Source organism: Coturnix japonica, chromosome 5, assembly GCF_001577835.2.
Source record: "Coturnix japonica isolate 7356 chromosome 5, Coturnix japonica 2.1, whole genome shotgun sequence".
Lineage (NCBI taxonomy): Eukaryota > Metazoa > Chordata > Aves > Galliformes > Phasianidae > Coturnix > Coturnix japonica.
In genome coordinates this window covers 27,630,260-27,649,905 of record NC_029520.1, presented here as the reverse complement: position 1 = coordinate 27,649,905, position 19,646 = coordinate 27,630,260, and the positions used below count along the sequence as shown (strand labels likewise).

At 39.9% G+C, this 19,646-nt stretch overlaps 1 protein-coding gene and 1 long non-coding RNA gene across 6 annotated transcripts in view; one reads left to right on the top strand and one right to left on the bottom strand.

Annotated features, from left to right (window-relative positions):
* Positions 1–14,072, bottom strand: part of LOC107314946 — a 28,967-nt gene extending 14,895 nt beyond the window's left edge. Inside the window, exons 1-4 of the long non-coding RNA XR_004307640.1 lie at positions 13,499–14,072; positions 13,186–13,312; positions 9,065–9,348; positions 1,208–1,309 (exon numbers count right to left, since the gene is read on the bottom strand). This is a non-coding gene — a long non-coding RNA (uncharacterized LOC107314946). The remainder of the gene's footprint in view (positions 1–1,207; positions 1,310–9,064; positions 9,349–13,185; positions 13,313–13,498) is intronic.
* Positions 1–19,646, top strand: part of PLEKHH1 (pleckstrin homology, MyTH4 and FERM domain containing H1) — a 47,448-nt gene that overhangs the window by 15,112 nt on the left and 12,690 nt on the right. For all 5 annotated transcript variants that reach the window (XM_015864798.2, XM_015864800.2, XM_032445194.1 and 2 more), the window contains exons 4-18: positions 372–521; positions 3,506–3,589; positions 5,502–5,583; positions 8,156–9,159; positions 10,275–10,353; positions 11,020–11,060; positions 11,442–11,592; positions 12,177–12,316; positions 13,238–13,348; positions 14,906–14,992; positions 16,191–16,352; positions 17,048–17,128; positions 17,803–17,982; positions 18,107–18,215; positions 19,153–19,265. In XM_015864798.2, coding sequence (XP_015720284.1) covers positions 372–521; positions 3,506–3,589; positions 5,502–5,583; positions 8,156–9,159; positions 10,275–10,353; positions 11,020–11,060; positions 11,442–11,592; positions 12,177–12,316; positions 13,238–13,348; positions 14,906–14,992; positions 16,191–16,352; positions 17,048–17,128; positions 17,803–17,982; positions 18,107–18,215; positions 19,153–19,265 — 2,574 coding nt within the window. The remainder of the gene's footprint in view (positions 1–371; positions 522–3,505; positions 3,590–5,501; positions 5,584–8,155; positions 9,160–10,274; positions 10,354–11,019; positions 11,061–11,441; positions 11,593–12,176; positions 12,317–13,237; positions 13,349–14,905; positions 14,993–16,190; positions 16,353–17,047; positions 17,129–17,802; positions 17,983–18,106; positions 18,216–19,152; positions 19,266–19,646) is intronic.

Sequence of the window (19,646 nt, the reverse complement as noted above, 5' to 3'; positions counted from 1 at the left end):
ATGCTTTGGTGCTCAATGGGGTTAAAAAGCTGGCCATTGTATTGCAAAGGAGGAAAACATTATGTACCTTGTTTAGATATCAGTACAGACTGTAGTGCCTGCACCATCTCTCTGACCAATAACAAGTAAGTTTATAACAATCCACTGTGTGCTTGTGTTCATTTTTCAGTTTGCATCTGTTGCACTTTCAGCAGTGCAAACAAATGGAAAATATTCTTATCATAGACAATATTTAAGGTGTTTTCTTCCTATTCTGACTACAAAAATGTGAAATAATAAATATTACATGAGTTAGGGTCTCAACACTAAATAAGCAGCTCCTTCACTTGCTTTTTTGTTTTTTTAAATTCTCCCTCTGATTGTCCTTGCAGGTCAGAGTTATGAGAGAGGAGGTAAAACTAAGCAACATGAAGACTAATGAATCAAACAGCACTCTGTACAGGAAATATCAAGAGCTGGTGGGTACAGTGCAAAGAAAGGAAGATGTAATCAGCAGACTGGAGACACAGTTAGCAAAACAGGTGAATACACCTTCTGCATGCAGATTTGTAGACATGAGCTGGAGGGACTTGTAATGTATGGCTCAAAGGTACAGCTTGCATCTCTATTACACATTAGCTGCTTACAGAGGGTCTGAAGGCAACTCAAATGATGCCCTCCACAGTGAGATTTCAGTAGCATTTGTCTCTTCATTACAAAAGACTGATAACATTCAAAGACTTATGCTACTGTTGAATCAGTGGTGAAATCCTAAATTGCAATGCTCCTATCTAGACATGGCATTTATCTGGCTTCCTAGCTTATAGCTTGCTCCACAAATTCATTGTAGGTCCCATCTCTGACTCAGAATGAGCTGTATATTCAGAAGGGGCTTTTCCTAGTCTTCTGGGATTCTTTGGCATAGTTCTTATCTTATCTTGCCAGATGCCTTCAATATAAAAGACAAGCCTCTTCCATTCTCATTTGGTGGATGACAGGAGCTACACCTACAGCAGAATTTTCAGTTCTTGAAGAGGGCTTGGCCCTGTAGTCTGCTTTATAATATGAGGAATGAGATAGCCTTATATTTCTAAGTAAATTACTTTCTTTTTAATGGAAACATCAGAATTTTACGTGAAAACATTTTGGTGTTTGAATTGCACTTTCAATTTAACTGATTGATAACTAATTTAAAAACAAAGTAGATTGGTAAGCTGTTAGCACTTACTGAGATCAAGCATGGTGTGTGGAGGTCAGGCATCAGGTCTCTTGTTTCAGGTCACTTCCCTCATCCAGCTTACTCAGATACAATGTAGGTGAAGTTTCTCTTCTGGAAGAAAAAGAACACATTCAGAAGGAGCTACAATAGTGATCAAGGTCTAGAAGCAGTTGTTGCATTCAAAGATGAAAGAAATTTTGATTTACCCATAAGTACAAGGTGTGATTTGATTAAAATCAATAAACACTACTTGGAGAAGTGTTTCTGTTAGTAGAAATCTCTTGTATTCAAGCAAAAGAGGACTATTTCAGACAAACAATGCTCATCTGGTTCACTGGGTTAGTTTCAAAATGGAATGAGATAGTGGAAGTTCTGGAAGTTCATTCAAGTGCTGTAATGTTGCCATTCTACTTGCTTTCACCAGGTTGGGGAAAGCTGTAGAGTACAGAGTATTAATAAAAGAACACTGAGGTCATGTCTGCACCACACAATAGCATGGGACATAATGAATCCCTAACTGCTCCTGGATATTTAGGCACAATAACTGCATCTGCGGGTTCTATGCCTGAGCAAATTGGTTCTGCTTGGAGGCAGGGCTTACTAAGCTCTGTGACAATGCTTTCATAATGTTGCTAGTCTGGTTCAGGACCCTAAATGAAATACTGGTTTTGTAATTCACTGTGTAGTATACCAATATTCTGAATCACTTGTCACTTGCTCTCTGAATTATTAGGGATTCGGAAGCATAACTATATGATGGTTATTCAGAGGACTGTAGTAAATCCACTGTATTTGTCTGATCATTTCGGATCAGTCACGTATAATATTATGACTCCAGCAAAGACTGGCACCTGAAAATTAGGAACACACAGAGCTATGTTCAGTGAGGGAAAATAAAAAAACCTAAATAAATCCTCCTCTTGAAGCATTTGATTAGATTACTTTTATTTCATTGTGCTCAGTGACAAATTTTACTGCTGCCAAGGTCTGATTTAAGGTCAGGAAGCACATTTGAATAGAAGCTATTAAATGTGCAGCTATGATGACTAAAAACACATCGTGATTAAGAGTATCTAAGATGTTAGAAACATAATGAACTCCACATAAATATAGTAGTTCCAGTAAGTGAACCTCAGTTTAAAAATGAAAATAAAAATAAACCAGACAAAAGTATTAACTTCTGTTTTCACAGTTACTGGTATTTGTACACATCAAGAAATAGATAATAGATCAATAAGTAGATAACATCAACTACTACCAGTAGCTATTACGTTTTGTTCATTTAAGGAAAGAAATTAAAGGTTGAATATATCATACAGATAATATTCCCTCTCCCTATCATGCCTCTAGAACTAATTTCTCCTTGTAGTCATTTAAATCATGGTGTAGATAAGAGATCTTTCTGTGGCAGTGCTCCTGATGAACCCATAGAGGGAATAAACAGGTACTATTGTCACCTGAAGCCTTCTGCCTGGTGCCTTGTAGAGGGAATTCCCAGAAAAAAAGGAGGAAAAAAGGAGGGAAAAAAAAAGTGCAGCTGAGAAAACACAGCTGCAAAAATGATGTTGTAACAACGCTGCTCAATCAGATACTTGAGAGAAAAACGTTCAGTGTACAAGTCAACAGTATTCCCCTAACACTTTGTAGAATAGAAACTGCTTTCATTGATATGTAAACATACAAACACTTCTACCAACAAAAAAGCATCCGGGTGGATCTTAGAGATTGAGCTTTCTAAAATCTGTGCCTACTCATTTTATCTACTTTCTCAGAGAGAGCACTGCACATTACTAATACTTTGTTGGTGTTAGTTTCCATCTCATGTGTCTTTAATATCTATACTCTACAGAAGTACCTACAGCAAATGAATTGCTTTTGCTTGCAAGAATTACACTGTTTTCTGAATCACCTACTGGTACTGCTTAGTTCTTTATTAACCTCAACCAGCAGGGTGGGGTGGTGTGAGGAAGGACACTACAGACGCTCAACAGCAACACTGCAAAACCATCTAAAACAGGAAAACTTGGAGACTACTTAAAACTGTGGGAGGAGGGCAATCATTACCTAAGCTAGGCTTGCTACACCACTACAGGCTCTTGAAATAACCCTCTGAATTTGACCCCAGGGATTACATAAGATAACTTAAAGAACTTGATTTTTCAGAGGTTAGCTGGATAGTAATATCCAAATAGAGGTTTCAAGTTTTACATCTATAATAGGATTGTCATTGAACAACTCATGCAGTAACCCACTGAGAATACTGTTAGCTGTACCATACTAATGCATATAATCCTTTTTTTGGCACAGAAACAGCTGAGGACTGAGGAAGCCAAAATAATTCAAGAGAAAGCTGCCAAGATTAAAGAGTGGGTAACATTTAAGCTGAAAGAGGTGAGTCTATAGTCTGCTGCCAAGTTTCAAGGCCTATGGGTATATGCAGTGGCTGCACTGCCTGTATGCTTTTATGTAGGAACAACGGACTGAAGACAGTCAGTCTGCCAGAGAGTCTTTCAGCTTCTTTTCCCCTCCCAGTGCACGCATTCAACTGCAGGACTAGAGTTACCCCTATTTTACTGATTTGGACAAACTATGAATAACTGCTAAGTCACTAGTGCCCAAAAACAGGCTCTGAAGAACATTGTTTCACTGACCAAACAGAAACAGCTTTTCCAGTTTTCTTCTACCTTTTCTCTATATTAAGGCTGCAGTTTCTGTATTTCTTTCTGACAAAGTAGCTGTAATACAAACACTATCCTTTGTTCTTCCACAGATTTCCATTTATGACACAACAACGTCCCTGTTGCCTTACTACCTAATGTTCTTTCCTACCTACCCTTTCATGTTTAACCATCCTGTAGATATAGACCTGCATTTGGGCCCAATTCAATTCAGTGCTCTCTGGAATAATGCAAAGGTAGTAATGGGTCATCACTCAGGTTTAAAGCTGTTGTACTTGAGTTTATCCAGACTTCCCTTCTCATTCCAAAAGAAAGCCAAGCATTTCAGAATTTATACCAGAAAGAAATATAAAAAATACTCACTGGAACTGAAAGTAGTAATCTCTGTGAGCACCAGTTATGCTGAGATGCGACTTTGTGAAGTCATTAGATCACATCTGTAGTTATGTGCTTGAAAGTTTTGCTACTTCTTTAATTCACCTATATAAGGCAACTTAATGTGCGCCTACACTATTGACTGATGCAACCTAAGGGAAACACAGGGGTTGACTTAGAGAGACCTGCTGTGAATCCAGGAGTGTACATCCACACTGTGTCTTTGTTAGCAATAAGATCATGTCACGTGGTGATCCCAGGTGCACACCATACACATGTAAATTATAGGTGACTGAAGAACTTAATATCTACACTGCAAATGAAATACTCCAGAAAGCATAACTGAAGTTTCAGCCTTGATTCCATTAAAAACAAAAGCCCTTAGGATGCAACAAAAACATTGCTTGTCCTACGAAGCAGTGAAATTGCTTCTGACAAATTCTTTAAAATACAAGGCAAAGCATCATTGGAAATACCAACAGTCATATACAAGGGGTGGAAAAACAGACAAACAAACAAACAAAACTTACACAGTAATAAGGTTCTCCAGGCGTGGAACATTCTTTCTAAGGAAATAACCTTCACCTAGAAGACATTCTCCCTTTAGAGCCTGGCCCTTAAATGAGCCTGGGGTGGGGGGGAGAGGAGGGAAGGCAACCCTGGGTCCACCCCTTCTGGTCATGTGGGAAGTATGCTTAAACTGTTTGCACCTGTGCTTCTTAGGCCAGCCCTATTCCTCCACCAGGTGCTCAATCACCAGTTGAGGCCATGATGTAATAATTCCTTTAGAGATGTAAGGCAAAACTGCAAATGTATAAAGTTTTTTTCTTTAGTCTTCTGGAACAGGTGAGGATCTTGTTTTACTCACGCAGCGTGTGAGGAAAAATGCTGTTCCTGGGTAGCAGTCATTTGACTGTTTCATAACAGTTATTTCTGAAATGGGAATAAGTGATAAAGAACAGCAGAAAACAAAACTAAAAGATCTATCTGAGAACAACAGATGGAATAGACAGAGGCTATTTGAAGAAGTGCAGCAAAGTGTAAGTAGAGCTGCAGAGGAGGAGGATTTCAAGGTGACTGGTGGAATTCACTGATTTTTTTCCCATTTTCCTGTTCAGATAATTGAATGTAAGTAAAGTTGAAAAACTGTTCTGTGTAGAAAAACACAAGTACATCCACATTAAGCATTAATTTTCAGTTTTGTTTTTTGTTGTTGTTGTTGTTTTTTTATTATTATTGTTGTTTCATAGCTTGAGCTAGAAAATTACCACCTGAAAAACTGTAATCAGAGGCTGACTGAGCAAATTGAAGCCCTTCAGGACGCATTGCAAGGTAATTGCATTCACCTGTAGCCTACTAATCATCTAAAGAGTAGAAGTCAGCCTTCCTGGGGTATATTCTTAACTTTGTCAGAAATGAACACTAACACTGTTGAACAAGAAATACAGTTGTTTGGCTTCTCAAAGGGTCTGTTCTTTAAAGAAGAATAACATTGTTTAGCTGTCTTAAAATACTCTTAATTGGTTTTCCATGAAGGATTGAACATAGACACCTTTTTTTTTTTTAAATTTTTTTTTTTTTTGCCAGTGAAGTAAGCCAGTGAGATCCTGAGTTAAAAGCACTCCATAGGAAAACATCAGTGGTGCAGGATAGAAACCTCTGAGGTGTTTCACTTCACTTTCTCATGTGAAGCACTCTCATCTTCAGAGGCCTGCTGCCTCTGCTGACATGTGAATCAAGTAACTGAATACTGAATGGCCAAGGCAGCAGTGGTCTTATCTGCCTTTCTAAGTTATGTTCTCTTGTGCTGTCAGGTTGGGATGAAAAAAGCAGTTCACGTTGCTTGTACTTTTGTGGCTCTTGAAGGAAGGATAGAAGAAAATCTTTGGTCTCCATGATTTGAAATCAGCACGTTTTGTTGCAACACATTTTAAAGAAGAAATTCTTTACCATATTCTTACTTTTTTTTTTTTTTTTTTTTTCCTTCTTACTTCCAACGTGCTTGGTTTGGTCACCTAAGACAAGATAATTTTCAGATCTTCACAGGGCATGCAGACAAGGGGTACTTCTTTCCTGCAGAGGTCTCTTTCTGGCATTCACATTACTCCGTAGCTAATAGGGCAAGATTCCTTCTAAATCCCACCATGTTTCTAGCTAAATGCTTTATTGACTGGGTTTTTCTCATCCCCTCTGGCTCTAGCTGTTTACAAAAAGTGAATGGCTGGTAAGCCGCGTTAATAATCTGGTATTAAGTGTTCCCTGTAGCCCAGTGCTCTGGGCAGTAAATAGTTCTACCCTGTCCCCCACTGGTCTCACTGTGCCAGGCTGAATTCAGAGGCCCCTGCAGAGGGACAAATCTTTTCACTTGCCATTCTAATAGTAAGAGCTTTTTCTGCTTCATCTACTGTCACACCTAGCAATCTGCAAAAGTATCAGTATTATTTAAAATGAATGGCCTTTTTTCATTCGAACAAAAATGCGTCAGGCCTGTATGTTAGGAATAGCTTTGTTAACATCCAGTTTCTTGTGACTCAGTTGCTGAGGTCAAAACAGCTCTAATGGCTGTCTTTTTCTCTGCTGTACTTCCTAAAGTGGGCTTTGGCCTCTCCATAATCAACAATGATTTATTCTACCGTTTGCTCTTCCCTTTGTTACTTTGTGTCTTTGGTGCATTTTTACTTCCACTTAAATCTCTGAATCCCACTCACAGTTCCACATAAGACTACCCAAACTTTATGTCTAAGAGTGCTGTCCAAATGCTGCTTGAACTTTGTCAGGCTTTAGATCATGACCACTGCCCTGGGGAGCTTGTCCCAGTGCCTGACCACACTTTGATAAAGAACCCTGACCTAACATCCACTTGAGCCTCTCCTAATACAGCTCCATGCTGTTCCCTTGGGTCCTGTTGCTGTCACCAGAGAGATCAGCACCTGCCCTTCCATTCCCATCATGAGGAAGCCTTAGGCCACCATGAGGCCTTCCCTCAGCCTCCCATTCAGGCATGGCTGCTCTCTGAATTTTGTTGTCCCTGTTATAATGGTACAGAAGCAAGACTGAACCTATGACGTGGTTGCATGTGGCCTTCTTTCTTAAGCTTAGTGCTAGAAAATAAAAGTCTGAGTTTATAGTATCTTGTGGGATACCACAGGAGCTTGCTATAATGAGCAAGAGGAACATACAATGTGCAGGGCTTTAGCATAGTTTTCTCTGATAAATAATATCCTCTGCTACTCAAAGTTATGTCCATACTTTCTCATCCCCTGAAGTTCTCATTCAGTAGAAATGACTGGAAGGACTGAAGACAAAAGATCCATGTTAACCAGAATTCTAGGCCACCTAGATTGTTTTTGACAAAACATTGTGCAGACAGCTGTAAATCTTTCTTATGTCTGTTCAAAAGAAGAGACATGAATATGGATAACAGTAAGAAGTAAACAAGTACTCTACTGGATTAAACTGAAAGCTTGTCTAGGTCAGTATCTTGTCTTCTGGTTGACTGGGGAGAAAAAGTAAACAACAATAAAAAGCAGGCAAACAAACAATAAAACCTGCAACCTTCCTTCTGTAAATTTCAAACACACTGCCTTATAATTTCATTCGGTATCTCTAAATTCCATTTCTGTAAGAAACTGTGATTAATCATTTCCTATTCATCTTCTCTGTACCATTCTAAAATATTCAGTGCTTCAGTTATAACTGTCCCTGTGGAATGAAAGAGTGGGAAGAACTCTACTTAGAACTTAAAACTACAGAGGCTGTAGTTCTAGTTAGGTCAGAGTCCCTCCTCTAGCCTGTTCTGATATGGTTGCTACTGAAACACAACTGAAACAAATTGCACTTGCAAAAAGCATTTCTGACAGTAAAGAATTTGAATGTCCTAACAATGTATTCTCCTTCATCATAGATATAACCAGCATTCCTCCTATGGAGTCTCTTTGGAGATGTAATTCTCTGAAGCCCGGAGCACCACAGCCCTCCTACCCTGAGAAAATAGACCAGAAATCTAGGCTCCTTGCACCTGCTTTCAGACAGGTGTGTCAAACAGGATCAACCAAAAGTGTCCTATCGACAACAAACATAGTCCTGGCCAGTGACAACTTTACTGAGAGTGGAGAGAATAAATCTCCGCTTTCCCAGAACACACTGAAGCTCTTGACTGACCCATCAAGCTGGAATCTCACCACGGAGAAAGACATGTTCCTGGACATAAGCTCAGAACACAGGCTAAGGTGCTCTGACCCCTCATCACTGGACCCTCCAGTTGAGCCCACAAAACTCCTTGGGGCTTTGACTTCCCAGTCATCTTTAGAGGGTAATCATAGCACTGTGAGCACCTTGAAACAAGTGACTTTGGACAGAGCCAGCTTCCCTGATGATCTGACTGCCAGGTTCCACTCCCACTGTTTAGATTCTTCTTTCTCAGGAGAAATAATGAGCATCTTTGAGGGCCGTCTGCAAACTGCTGAGCCACCCCTAACTGTGTCATCATCTGCCGTTACAACACGTTCCATCCGTACAGAGAGACAACATGGGCTTGGCTCAAGTATGACCTTTCCAAAAATACGAACTACCAGTACACCAAGAGACAGTATCCAACTAGCCAAAAGACATCACAGCCAACCACAGTCAGGTACTAGTTCTTCCTGTCATGTAATGAGCTTCGAGGCTAGCACCTTCCAGCCCATAAAAGACTCCCCAGTCTGTCACAGGCCAGTGGAGGAGACAGACATTGATGACGCAGTGCTAGAGAAGATGGAAACAGAAGGTGGTGTGGTGAGGGAAGAAGCTGGAATGTGCGAGATTAACCACTTACCTACAGAGCAGAGAGAAGCTTTGAGTTCTAAGGCCGGCATCCTTGAACCAGGAGGTAAACCTCCCACACCACCTCTGCACAGATTTCCTTCCTGGGTAAGAAATGCAGGGACAACAGTCCAAGAGGTGTTGTTCATCTTGGAGAGGTGCCTGGTAGCTAAGCTAGAGCAGCTTTCAATCTCAGACAATTGTTTCCTGGTGGCATAGATTTCATTTCTGAACCACTTCTGACAGTTTCAGTCATGGGGCATGCTACTTCCACTGACAGCTTTCTTATTCTTTTACCTTTATAAAGAAAAAACAAATAAAAAAATCAGTCAAAAATAGTTCTCAAGATAAAGACAGGGGAAAAAATGACAGTTAAGAAGCGTTGCAATGTGTTTCATCCTTATGAGACATCAAAATTTAATCCTCAGTTCTGTCGTCGTGTTTTTAATGTTTAGTTCAGGTGCCTGTCCCTTTGCTGATCTGTTCTTTTCCATTTGACTTTTTAAAGGAGTAGACAAACAAGTGGCTGATTGAAGGTGCAAAATGAAACACTCAGTGTTATTTCTCATGTTTTATAATATTTTTTCCATGAAATCTTAACTTTTGATCTTTGGATGTGTCCTTTATGACATTAGTTTGAATCCCCATATAATGGCAGCTGTTTTTCTGAAAGAATCTCTCTGCATTCAGACCATAGTGAAAGAAAAGTTTATGAGAAAATCCATTATTTTCTCTTCAGAACAGAGTCAGGGGAATGCGTCTTAGTACAAATATTAAATAGCAGATTAAAAATAAAGTGACTTGGATGAATTGATAAAGCTTCTCCTCAGCTAGTTTGCTGCTAATATGAAACTGAGTAGCTGATACCACAGGGTGTTGTGCTGCTGTTCAGAAGGACCCTGACAGACTGAAGAGCTGTGCTGTGAGGAACCTCTTGAAATTCAACAAAGGCAAGTGCAGAATCCTGCTCCTGCGAAGGAATAAACACGCTGTGGGCTGGCCTGCTGGAAAGCAGCTCTGCAGATATGGACCTAGACACCAACAGTCCACTAACAGTCATTTCCACTAGCAGTCATTTACCCAACATCACGGAACAATTTTTCTTCGAGGGCCATTCCTTCCTGCCCAAAAGGGATATGTGATCCTGTGACGTGAGCACTTCCTTTTTGCAGGAATAGTGTTTTTGTCTGACCATTGCTGTTCGTGGTATTGTATTCTTCCAGGAGAGCCGAATCTATGCCGTGGCCAAGTCTGGCATGAGGTTGTCTGAAGTAGCCACTGTAAATGATGCTTCCAGCTGCTGTAAGTTCTAGACAAGATCCATCCTTAGAGGGGGATTATAGTGACAGTGTAGGGACCTGAACAACTGGCTGTTAACATTTCTTCATTTACTTACCTATTTTCAAAGTAAATTTGATTTAACAGATAATCATAACAAAGAAAGGGCAATGACTGTTGCTGAGCTGTTTGGGCCCCTATATTCAGTAACATCCTCAGGGGATTCTGTTATCTGTCTTTTACTGAAACTGCTCTGCCCCTGTGTCTGTGACCTGCTTTTGGTCACTTGATTTCACCGTCACTTTTCCCTGTTTGTGAGTCAGGGAAGGTAGCCATGAAAAAGATCCCATTGAAGCAGGGAATAAACTGCCTGTTTTGGCTTTAACCTGTTCAGAAATGGTTCGTTTCACTGCCATCATACTATGGGGAGCATGGGGGGGAGTAGGGTGGGGGTAAGACATGTTACAGGCTAAATGAAAGGAACATTGCAGCTGTCTCTGATAGTAGTATGCAATAAATAACACATCCTCTGGACTTTCTGAAGCCAGACAGTCCAGGATGGCAGTCCTCCATTGTGTTCCAAGTGGCTACACAAGGTACATGCATATACATGTACCTCTTCATTAAAACCTGTTTCATTTCACCAGATTGTATCTTTTGTTCTCTTGTTCTCTCTCTGAATTTTCCCAGTTTCAAATTTCTCATATTCAGCCTACACTACATTGAAGGGGGTAAGGAGTTATTTCAGTCTTCCCTCTTACAAAAAGCATGGTCTGGGGCTACCACTAGTTTGAGAGAGAATGGATTGAAGCTGTGCAGAGAGAAAAGAAAATTAAGGATTGCTAAGAAGGACTGGAGATCAAAAGAATGGAGAAGGAACAGGAAACAATAAATTTATAAGGAAATACAGAATGCTGCATCGTTTTGGTACTGGAAGTTGCAGCTTGCACCATGAGGCTGTAGAAACCTAGTAGTGATAGCGGTTGTAGCCTAGAGAGTGAAAGGGTGAAAAAGAGGAGGCCTGAAACAGTACTGGTCAAAGCAATGAGAACAGGGATTATCCTGGAGAAGCTCCTCCCTTACATGCTGACCATGTCAGATCTGTTTTCCAGAAAGCCACACAGATCAGCAACGTGCCTTTCTTAGATGAGTCTTCAGGTTCTGATGATGACTGTGGCTCCAATGCCAGCATCAGGAATTCTGCTGCTGGACCCGAAAACAGGAAAGCTAGTGTGCCAGGCAGCCCTCGTGCAACAAAAAGAGGTAAAGTGGGAATTTTGCTACTGAGCAGCACATGTGCTCTCCCCACAAACTGTCCTGAACAATGTCATCAGTGGCAGACAGGCAAATACAAGTTCTCACAGCATGCATGAAGACATCAACAGCTACTCAACAGAAACCTGTTTTCTTAGATGGATTTTGCTGCTAGTAGCTTTCTATCCAGACAATTGCTAAGCTAAGATGATGGGATGGATTATTCCTCAGATTCATCATACAGCAGAGCATTGATAGCTTATCATAGAATCAAAGTTGGAAGAGACCTCCAAGATCATCTAGTCCAACTGTCCACCAACCTCATTACGTGTAGCCTTAACATTTGTTGTGATGACTAAACAATGCCCACCAGCGGTGAAACATCCTCAGGAAACTTGTCCTGCTACAAAAAGAATACTCTCAAAAACCTAGTGAGCATGCTTTGAGTTTCCAACTTCTGATACGTTGTTGAGCAAAGGAACTTTAATGGTGGACTCAAGAATCTTTTAAGAGTGTACGGTATCAAATACAAGTTACACCTGTGCCTGCTTCTACCTAGCTATAATTCTATTTCTTTCCTTTGTTTTTAACAGGTGTTTCTATGTCCTCAGTGAGCTCTGAAAGTGACTATGCTGTCCCTCCTGATGCCTATCCCTTGGATGGTGACTATTCAGAGCCAGAACACAAGCTACAACGGACATCATCCTATTCCACTGATGGTGGAGTTTGCACTGTAAGAGAGAAGTATAAGCACTGAGGGCCATATTCCTTCCTAATGATCTGTATTGTGTTTTTGAAGTCATATCTTCCTTTAATGACAGCCTTATACTTTTATGACTAAGACTGGAAATTCAAAGGAATTAGAAAGGATAGTAATTTCACTTAATCATCATGCTGTGGTGATTAATATTTATAAATATCTAATAGGAGCTGGGAGGCAGATGGATGTGGCCAGGCTCTTCTCAGTAGCCTGTAGTGATAAGACAAGTTGCAGTGGCCTAAAACACAGGAATTTCCATGCAAACATGTAGAACTTGTTAATGGTGAGGGTGATGGAACACTGTTGCCCAGAGAACTTGTGGAGCCTCCTTCTATGGAGATATTCAAGATCCATCTTAATGCCTACCAATGCAACCTATTGTAGGGGACTTGCTTTAGCAGGGGGTTGGACCCAGTGATGTCTCGAAGACCCTCCCAGCTCCTGCTGTTCTGTGATTAAAAATGGCTCACAGGTTTAGCAGTTTTGGTGAACTTGATTAGCCATTTAAATGAGTTAAACAAGTATCTTTAATGTGATAAGAATAACTTATCTGTGCATTAGTTTCACAAAACTAGGTCAAATACCCCACTAGTTTTATGTTTTTTGTTGCCTTCTTTTAAAGTTTTAATTAAAAAACTAGAAGCAGTTTTGTTACTTGTATATATAAATTATATATATTATAGGTGGCTCAGGCAAGCCAAACAGTTGGACATCCATGGTCTAGGGCTTTTTTCAAGTTAAGTGAAGAGCACTGACCTTGGATGGCTGCTAATTCCATCTGTCAGAGTAAAGAGAAACGCGAAGAAGAAACAGCAAATGTCTGAGCTCAATTTCATGCTTACCTTTGTATTTTGAGAGGTTCAGGGTAACCCTGCTGTGCTCCTTTACCTCCAGGAACCCATGGAGAAATCAGGTTACTTGCTGAAAATGGGCAGCCAGGTGAAAATGTGGAAAAGACGATGGTTTGTCCTAAGAAACAGACAAATCATGTACTACAAGTCTCCGGTGAGTCACAGAGATACTTACCTGTGCGAGGAAGCATAGAAAGAAGGGTGGCTGCTGAATTGGTTCCAGACAGACAGCACTGGCAGAACATATAACTGTAGCCAAGCTTACCACCAAGTATCCTGTTAAAGAGTTTTGTGCTTCACTCACATGTTCAACTACGGGTGATTTGCTCAGGCAGGGAATCTCGTTGGTAGTTTCTGAGGACATGGAGGGCTATTCAGACACAAATGTTTGATGCCTCTGGTTGACTCCATGTAGAGGACTGAAAGAAGGCATACTGTTTGATAAGGTTTAAGATGATAATAAAGGAAAATACCAGGAGAGCACAGTATTTATCAAGTTGTTATGTGGGGCTCTAAGAGGAAAAAAAAAATAAAAATCTTTTACTGGAGGGAAAGCTGAGACGTTTTAATTTCACATCCTCTCAAACTGATGAGGAAGTGCTAGGAAAGTAAGATACAATTTAAAACAGGTTCTCATATAGAATGATTTCCCTTACAAAGATATCAGGAGAACACACGCATTCAAACCATTCCAAATATTTTCCTAACTTGGAATTATCCTAAGTGAAGTTACTTTATTGTAGTTCTAGATAATTAATTTAGGAACATTCACCTCCTCTATTTTCTTCTCCTTTTGAACAAAAGAGTTTCCCATATATACACATAAGATAGAAGTAGGAAAATAAGATATAAGAAATAATAATAAGAAGAAAGGAATAGCTTACCCTGGTCTAGAGGCAAGAACACAGTGAAAAGTTCCTAGAAGGAAATTATCTCCAAATAGAGATGTTTTCCCCTTGACTACCAGCCCTTAAATGAGGTTTGGAGGGGTGGATCCTGGGTTCGCTTCTTGTGATCACAGAGGTGAATTGCTTTCAGCTGTGCTCCCAGATCTGGCCATCCTCTTCACTGGATGCTCAATCACTGGTTCAAGCTGTGATCAAACATTTCTCATACAGTCAGAAACACTGATAAAATATATTTCCAACTTTTTTTCCCCATCACATTCCAACAGTACAAAAGTACACCCTAATGCATAATGCATCTTTATTTCCACTACTGTGTCTATCTATCATGGTTTACAAGTAAATTGCACATATTTAATATACCTACATAATTTAATACGCACAAACAATGCAGACCACCATCAGCTATAGACTAAATCAGCCATGGCTCTCTTTAGCCAAACTTTAAAAAGTTCCAAGGGTGGAAAGTCATTAAATCTGGGCACCTATTTTGAGTTGTCTTGCCTTCCTAGTGAGAAAGTTTTGTTGCTGTTGGTTTGTTTTTTTTTTTTTCCTTAATGTCTAATATGAGCTTCCACAGACACTACTTGTTTCTTTTACTCTTGCTGTATAGTCTGTCACTGCTAAGGAGACTTATTTCACTACTATAAAGGGATCACGCTGTTGTCTTATTTTACCTGGCAATCTTCAACTTCTGTCTTTTTCATATTTCATTCTGCACATGAATTTGTTTTGCTTTATTTAACTACTTTGAGACCCATATAATTTCTTCCTACTGCAAAGGTCATTTGCTTCTCTTTCCCCAGAGTGATGTTATCCGCAAACCACAAGGGCAGATGGAGCTAAATTCCTCATGCCAAATTGTCAGAGGTGAAGGATCCCAAACATTCCAGGTAAGCATTGTTTTTCATCCTGCAGTTAACCATACACTTGATGTCTGGGTGAGTGAGCACTTATTTCAGGCAGAGTGGTACTGATAAGAGCTGACTTTGGCTCCTATTTCCTGGCACAAGACAGGCAGTTTTATAAGTAGTGGGGAAACTGTAACCCAAATGTAACCCTTCTGATGTTGAAAGAAATTCTCCTTTATTTGATTTTAGACTGTAGCGTTTTCCTTTTTGCAACTTGAGAACTTGCAAACTGCAGGTTACAACAACTAAAGCCAGAGAGCGCATAGGGTCTCCTCAGCAAGACTCCTCTCACAAGATCTCCAGACAGACTTCACATGTGTAATACAGTGACAGATGCTTCTACCTATGATAGAAGCTGGACCTGATGTTCTTTAAAGGTTCTTTCCTACCTGAACTATGCTATGGTTATGTATGGAGAATCTGAAGAAATACCTAAAGCTTTGGATTCCTATTAGAATTCAGTTTCCAAACATTAAAAGTCAGTTCTTTACTAGGTTTTTAAAGGAGTTAAAGGAGTTCACTATAAAGGAGACATTAAAATTTCTGTCATACTTTGACTGAAAAGCACACAGCCTGGCCTGGAACTGCATTTACAAAATTGATGTTGCTAAATTCTTAAATTCATGGCTTCGTACTTCTTGGATTGCCAAATCATTTAATACAAAATGAAAGCGGCAAAAAAAATATTTCTACAGCAATCTTTAAAATGAAAAATTACCAACATCAATGGGGTCACTGTCCGGATACTCACTGACCTAAGAAAGTAGCTGCTATCTCAGAAACACCAGGTAGTAAGGGCAGAGAGGGGAGAAGTACAACCTGATCTAGCTGTAGGCATCCCTGTTTGTTGCAGAAGAGTTGGACTAGTTGACCTTTTAGAGTCCCTTCCAACTAAACTGTGACCAGCACTCAGAAGCAAGATGGGATGAGAGACAAGTAAAGCTTCAGCATCTAAGAGTAATAGCAAGAGATCTCACAGGAATTTGTTATCTATCTGAATTTTGTGTCTTTCAGTCAGGGTTGGAGTTTTAGCACTTTTTTCTTACACAAAAATATCCCTCCTCAATTGCCAGAAAAAAAAAGAGAAAAAAAAATAATCTAATGGGATAACGAAATTCATCAGCTAATGACAAGATTTAAGGTACACAGATTTATACTTCCTCATTCCTTTTCCTTCCAGCTTGTGACAGAGAAGAGAACCTACTTCCTGACAGCAGACTCTCCCAACATTCTGGAGGAATGGATTCATGTCCTACAGAGTATCCTTAGAGTGCAAGTGACCAGTCCTGTTGGAGTTCCTCATGGTGATGCTAAACCCACTGTGAAAGGTTGGCTCACCAAGGTAAAACACTACTTTTGACTTTATTCAGCTTAGTTCAGTATTGACAGAGTACCAGTCTCGTGGTTTGTACAGTAAATGTCAGCAAGAAGTTAGTATTTTAATATTTCCAGGAAGAATGGGAAACAAAGAAAAGTGGCAGTAAACTGACGTTTGTCAGAGATGAAGGTTTACATAAATGATAAAGAATTGGACAAATTAGGCTGCAAAGAGATAGTGACTTTGTCAAATAACAAAGTAGTAACAAATATATAATTTATGTAGGTTTTCCTTCAACATAAATCACAACATTTCATAGTTTAATAGACAAATATGAAGAAAGTGTAAAGCTTGTAATTTAACTGATCTGAACTTGGTGATGTAGGAGAGTTTTAAGGACATGGATTGTATGATTTTAGCAGAGGATTTGTTTCCACAATAACAGACTGCAATCGCATTAGTACAAAGTACAGAGGCTGGAAATTATTCTCCTTTATGACATTTCCATAGATTTTTTCCACAAACACCTACATCACATCTACTTAGGTGGGATCTAACTTCTTGCTTTTGGAAATGGTGCCCTGCGTGTTTTGGGAGGAGCTTATATTAACATACAAGTACTATAAGCAACATTTAAGTGAAAATGGAACTTCTATAAAACTGAGGAAACAGCACCACTGACATTAAAAACATTATGTATTTCCTTGTCCTCCATATAGGTTAAGCATGGTCACTCTAAGCTGGTCTGGTGTGCACTGATTGGAAAAACTTTTTACTATTATCGAAATCACGAGGATAAGGTAATTCTTGTTCTTGAACAACACTGAAAAGAAGTAGCGACAACAGTATGGAATGAGGAAGGTCATTTAATCAGCATAATGTTCTTCTGTTTCTAGAAAACTTGGCCCAGTTCTCCATTATTTTTCTAAATGACATTTTAGCTTATCAAGGAACACTGGAGTTCAAACTTAAAATCAACCTCTGGAGTTAGCACAGTAGATATTCTCCATTTGTCTGAATCTAACCATTTATGTCATTGAAACATACCTATTTCCCAATAGTATCCAGAAAGTCTGACCACAATCAGAACCCAGTGGCTCAAGATATTGGGCAGCTGACCATTAGAAAGCACATCCCACACTACAAAACCAATGGTACGAACATAACTAATGAGAGAAAAGCAGTAGTTTAAGGGAAAAATAATCCTTTTATTTTCATACTCTCATTCTGACCTGTAGATGCCCCCAAAAGAAATACAGTAGGAGTAATACCAGAGTGTGAAAGTACTTCTTTTCATGGAGGAACTTCTATAGAAGTATGAGATGATGTAAATATTGCTGTTAAGCACTGAATTATAGTTCACCGCTCACATATTACAGAACTGCTAACATTTTGAGATAGAGCCTCTTTCCCAGTGTTCCCTGTCCATAGCAGATCATTAGCTGGAGTTACCCAGCTTGCCTCCTCCTTCTAGTGTCCCTTAGGGCATCTGCCTTTGCGTGAGTCCAAAGTGGAAGAAGTAGATCGTTCCTGTGACTCTGATGAAGATTATGAAACAACTGGTGGAGGACTTCTCTCATCCCACTGCACTTTGGTGATTCACCCACAAGACCAGAGTCCCACATACTTACTCATTCGCACAAAACAGGAGAAGGTATGAATGATGGTCTTTTTGGAGACCAAGAGACTTTTTGCTATCAGACAGCATATGGGGAATAAACCTTTGTGTAGAAAACAAGACTGAAGTTGTCTCATATTGTTTTCATCCTCATGCCTAGAACACCTGGCTGTACCATCTGACTGTAGCAGCTGGTAGCAGGAACACCACAGTGGGCACATCATATGAGCAGCTCATTGGAAAACTGCTGGATGCAGAGGGAGACCCTAGTAAGTAGAAACAGCCAACTCTTTTCACTGTAGCAAAATACAAGGAAAAGTAATCTAAATCCTCAATTTTAATTCAGTCAGAGATGAAAAAAGGGGATTCCCGGTAGAACAGCATATGATACAGCGCATTTCACCCTTCCACAATAACATCTTGGGAGAGAATAGGCATTGTAATGAGACAGCAGGTCTGTAGCAGTGTTACATCTTTTATCAAAGCATCTGAAACTTCTGTAATATTTATTCAAATAACTGGGGATTTGTTGTTTTTGGTTTTTTTCTTCTATATTTGTTGGTCCTGGAGTATCCCTTTTGTGGGAATCTTCACTGTACAAACACGTTCTCTCTTTTCTCATCTAAATACACACATATTTGCCTTCAGATCTGCTTTTCTGTCCACACATATAAACCTTATCATCTACCTCTATGCTCATCTTTTCCTCCTTGTCTTTGGTACTTGCTCATTCATGTACATTTCTGCACAATGTTCTCAAATCAGAATTTTAGGGGCTGGAAGGGACTCTGGGGAAAATCAAGTCCAACCCCCCTGCTAAGAGTAGGTTATGTGTGTATCAACAGGTCTGTTTGTTCTTTATACTCTTTCCTGCACACTCATATGTTCCTACACCAATCTTGCTTATTGTAGAATAGTAACTTGCATTAATAAAGATCCTTGTAGCACTGTCAGAAACAGCTGACAAGGAGTTCTGTGTCATGCATGGAAATGCTTCTTTCTGCTGATGCCTAACACTGCCCGTGGCCTCTTGCTGACAGGAGGCATTGCCAAGATCAGCCAAGTTGCCCCAAAGATAAACATATCATTGTATAGTGCTGCTTCCCAGTATGTTTTGCCTCCTCAACAAGGCTCCTTTTCAACATGAGCTCTCTTACCTATCTTCTGGATCTGACAATGCATGTTCTTGCCTATCTGCTACTTCAGATTCTCCACTGTGGAAACACCCTATGTTGTGCTACAGTAAAGATGGGCTGCACATGTCCCTCACCACTCTGCCATCTGAGGCTCTGCAGACTGAGGCTCTGAAACTTTTCAAGGTACTTAAAGGGACATTATGTAGCTCTCAGCTATTTTGCCCCATTTCTGGGGCAACATCATTGCTCATATTGTTGACATTTACCATCACCCTTGGCTGCTTTAGACAGGCCTACTAGGTCATTCACTCTTTAGAAGTTTAACTTCTCCTTATAGAGAATATGAAGCTAGAAACAATGTTCCATGCAGGCTTTGTACTTCAAACTTAGCCTTACCTTCCTCTTTCCTCTCTAATAGCTGGACCAAAGAAATCCTTGTACTGACAAACTCAGCTGTGGGAGTAAGAACAGTAGCAAAGCCATTGGAGATCTGATTCATAGAATTATAGAATTGTTTGAGTTGGAAGGGACTTTTAGAGGTTATCTAGTCCAACAGACCTGCAA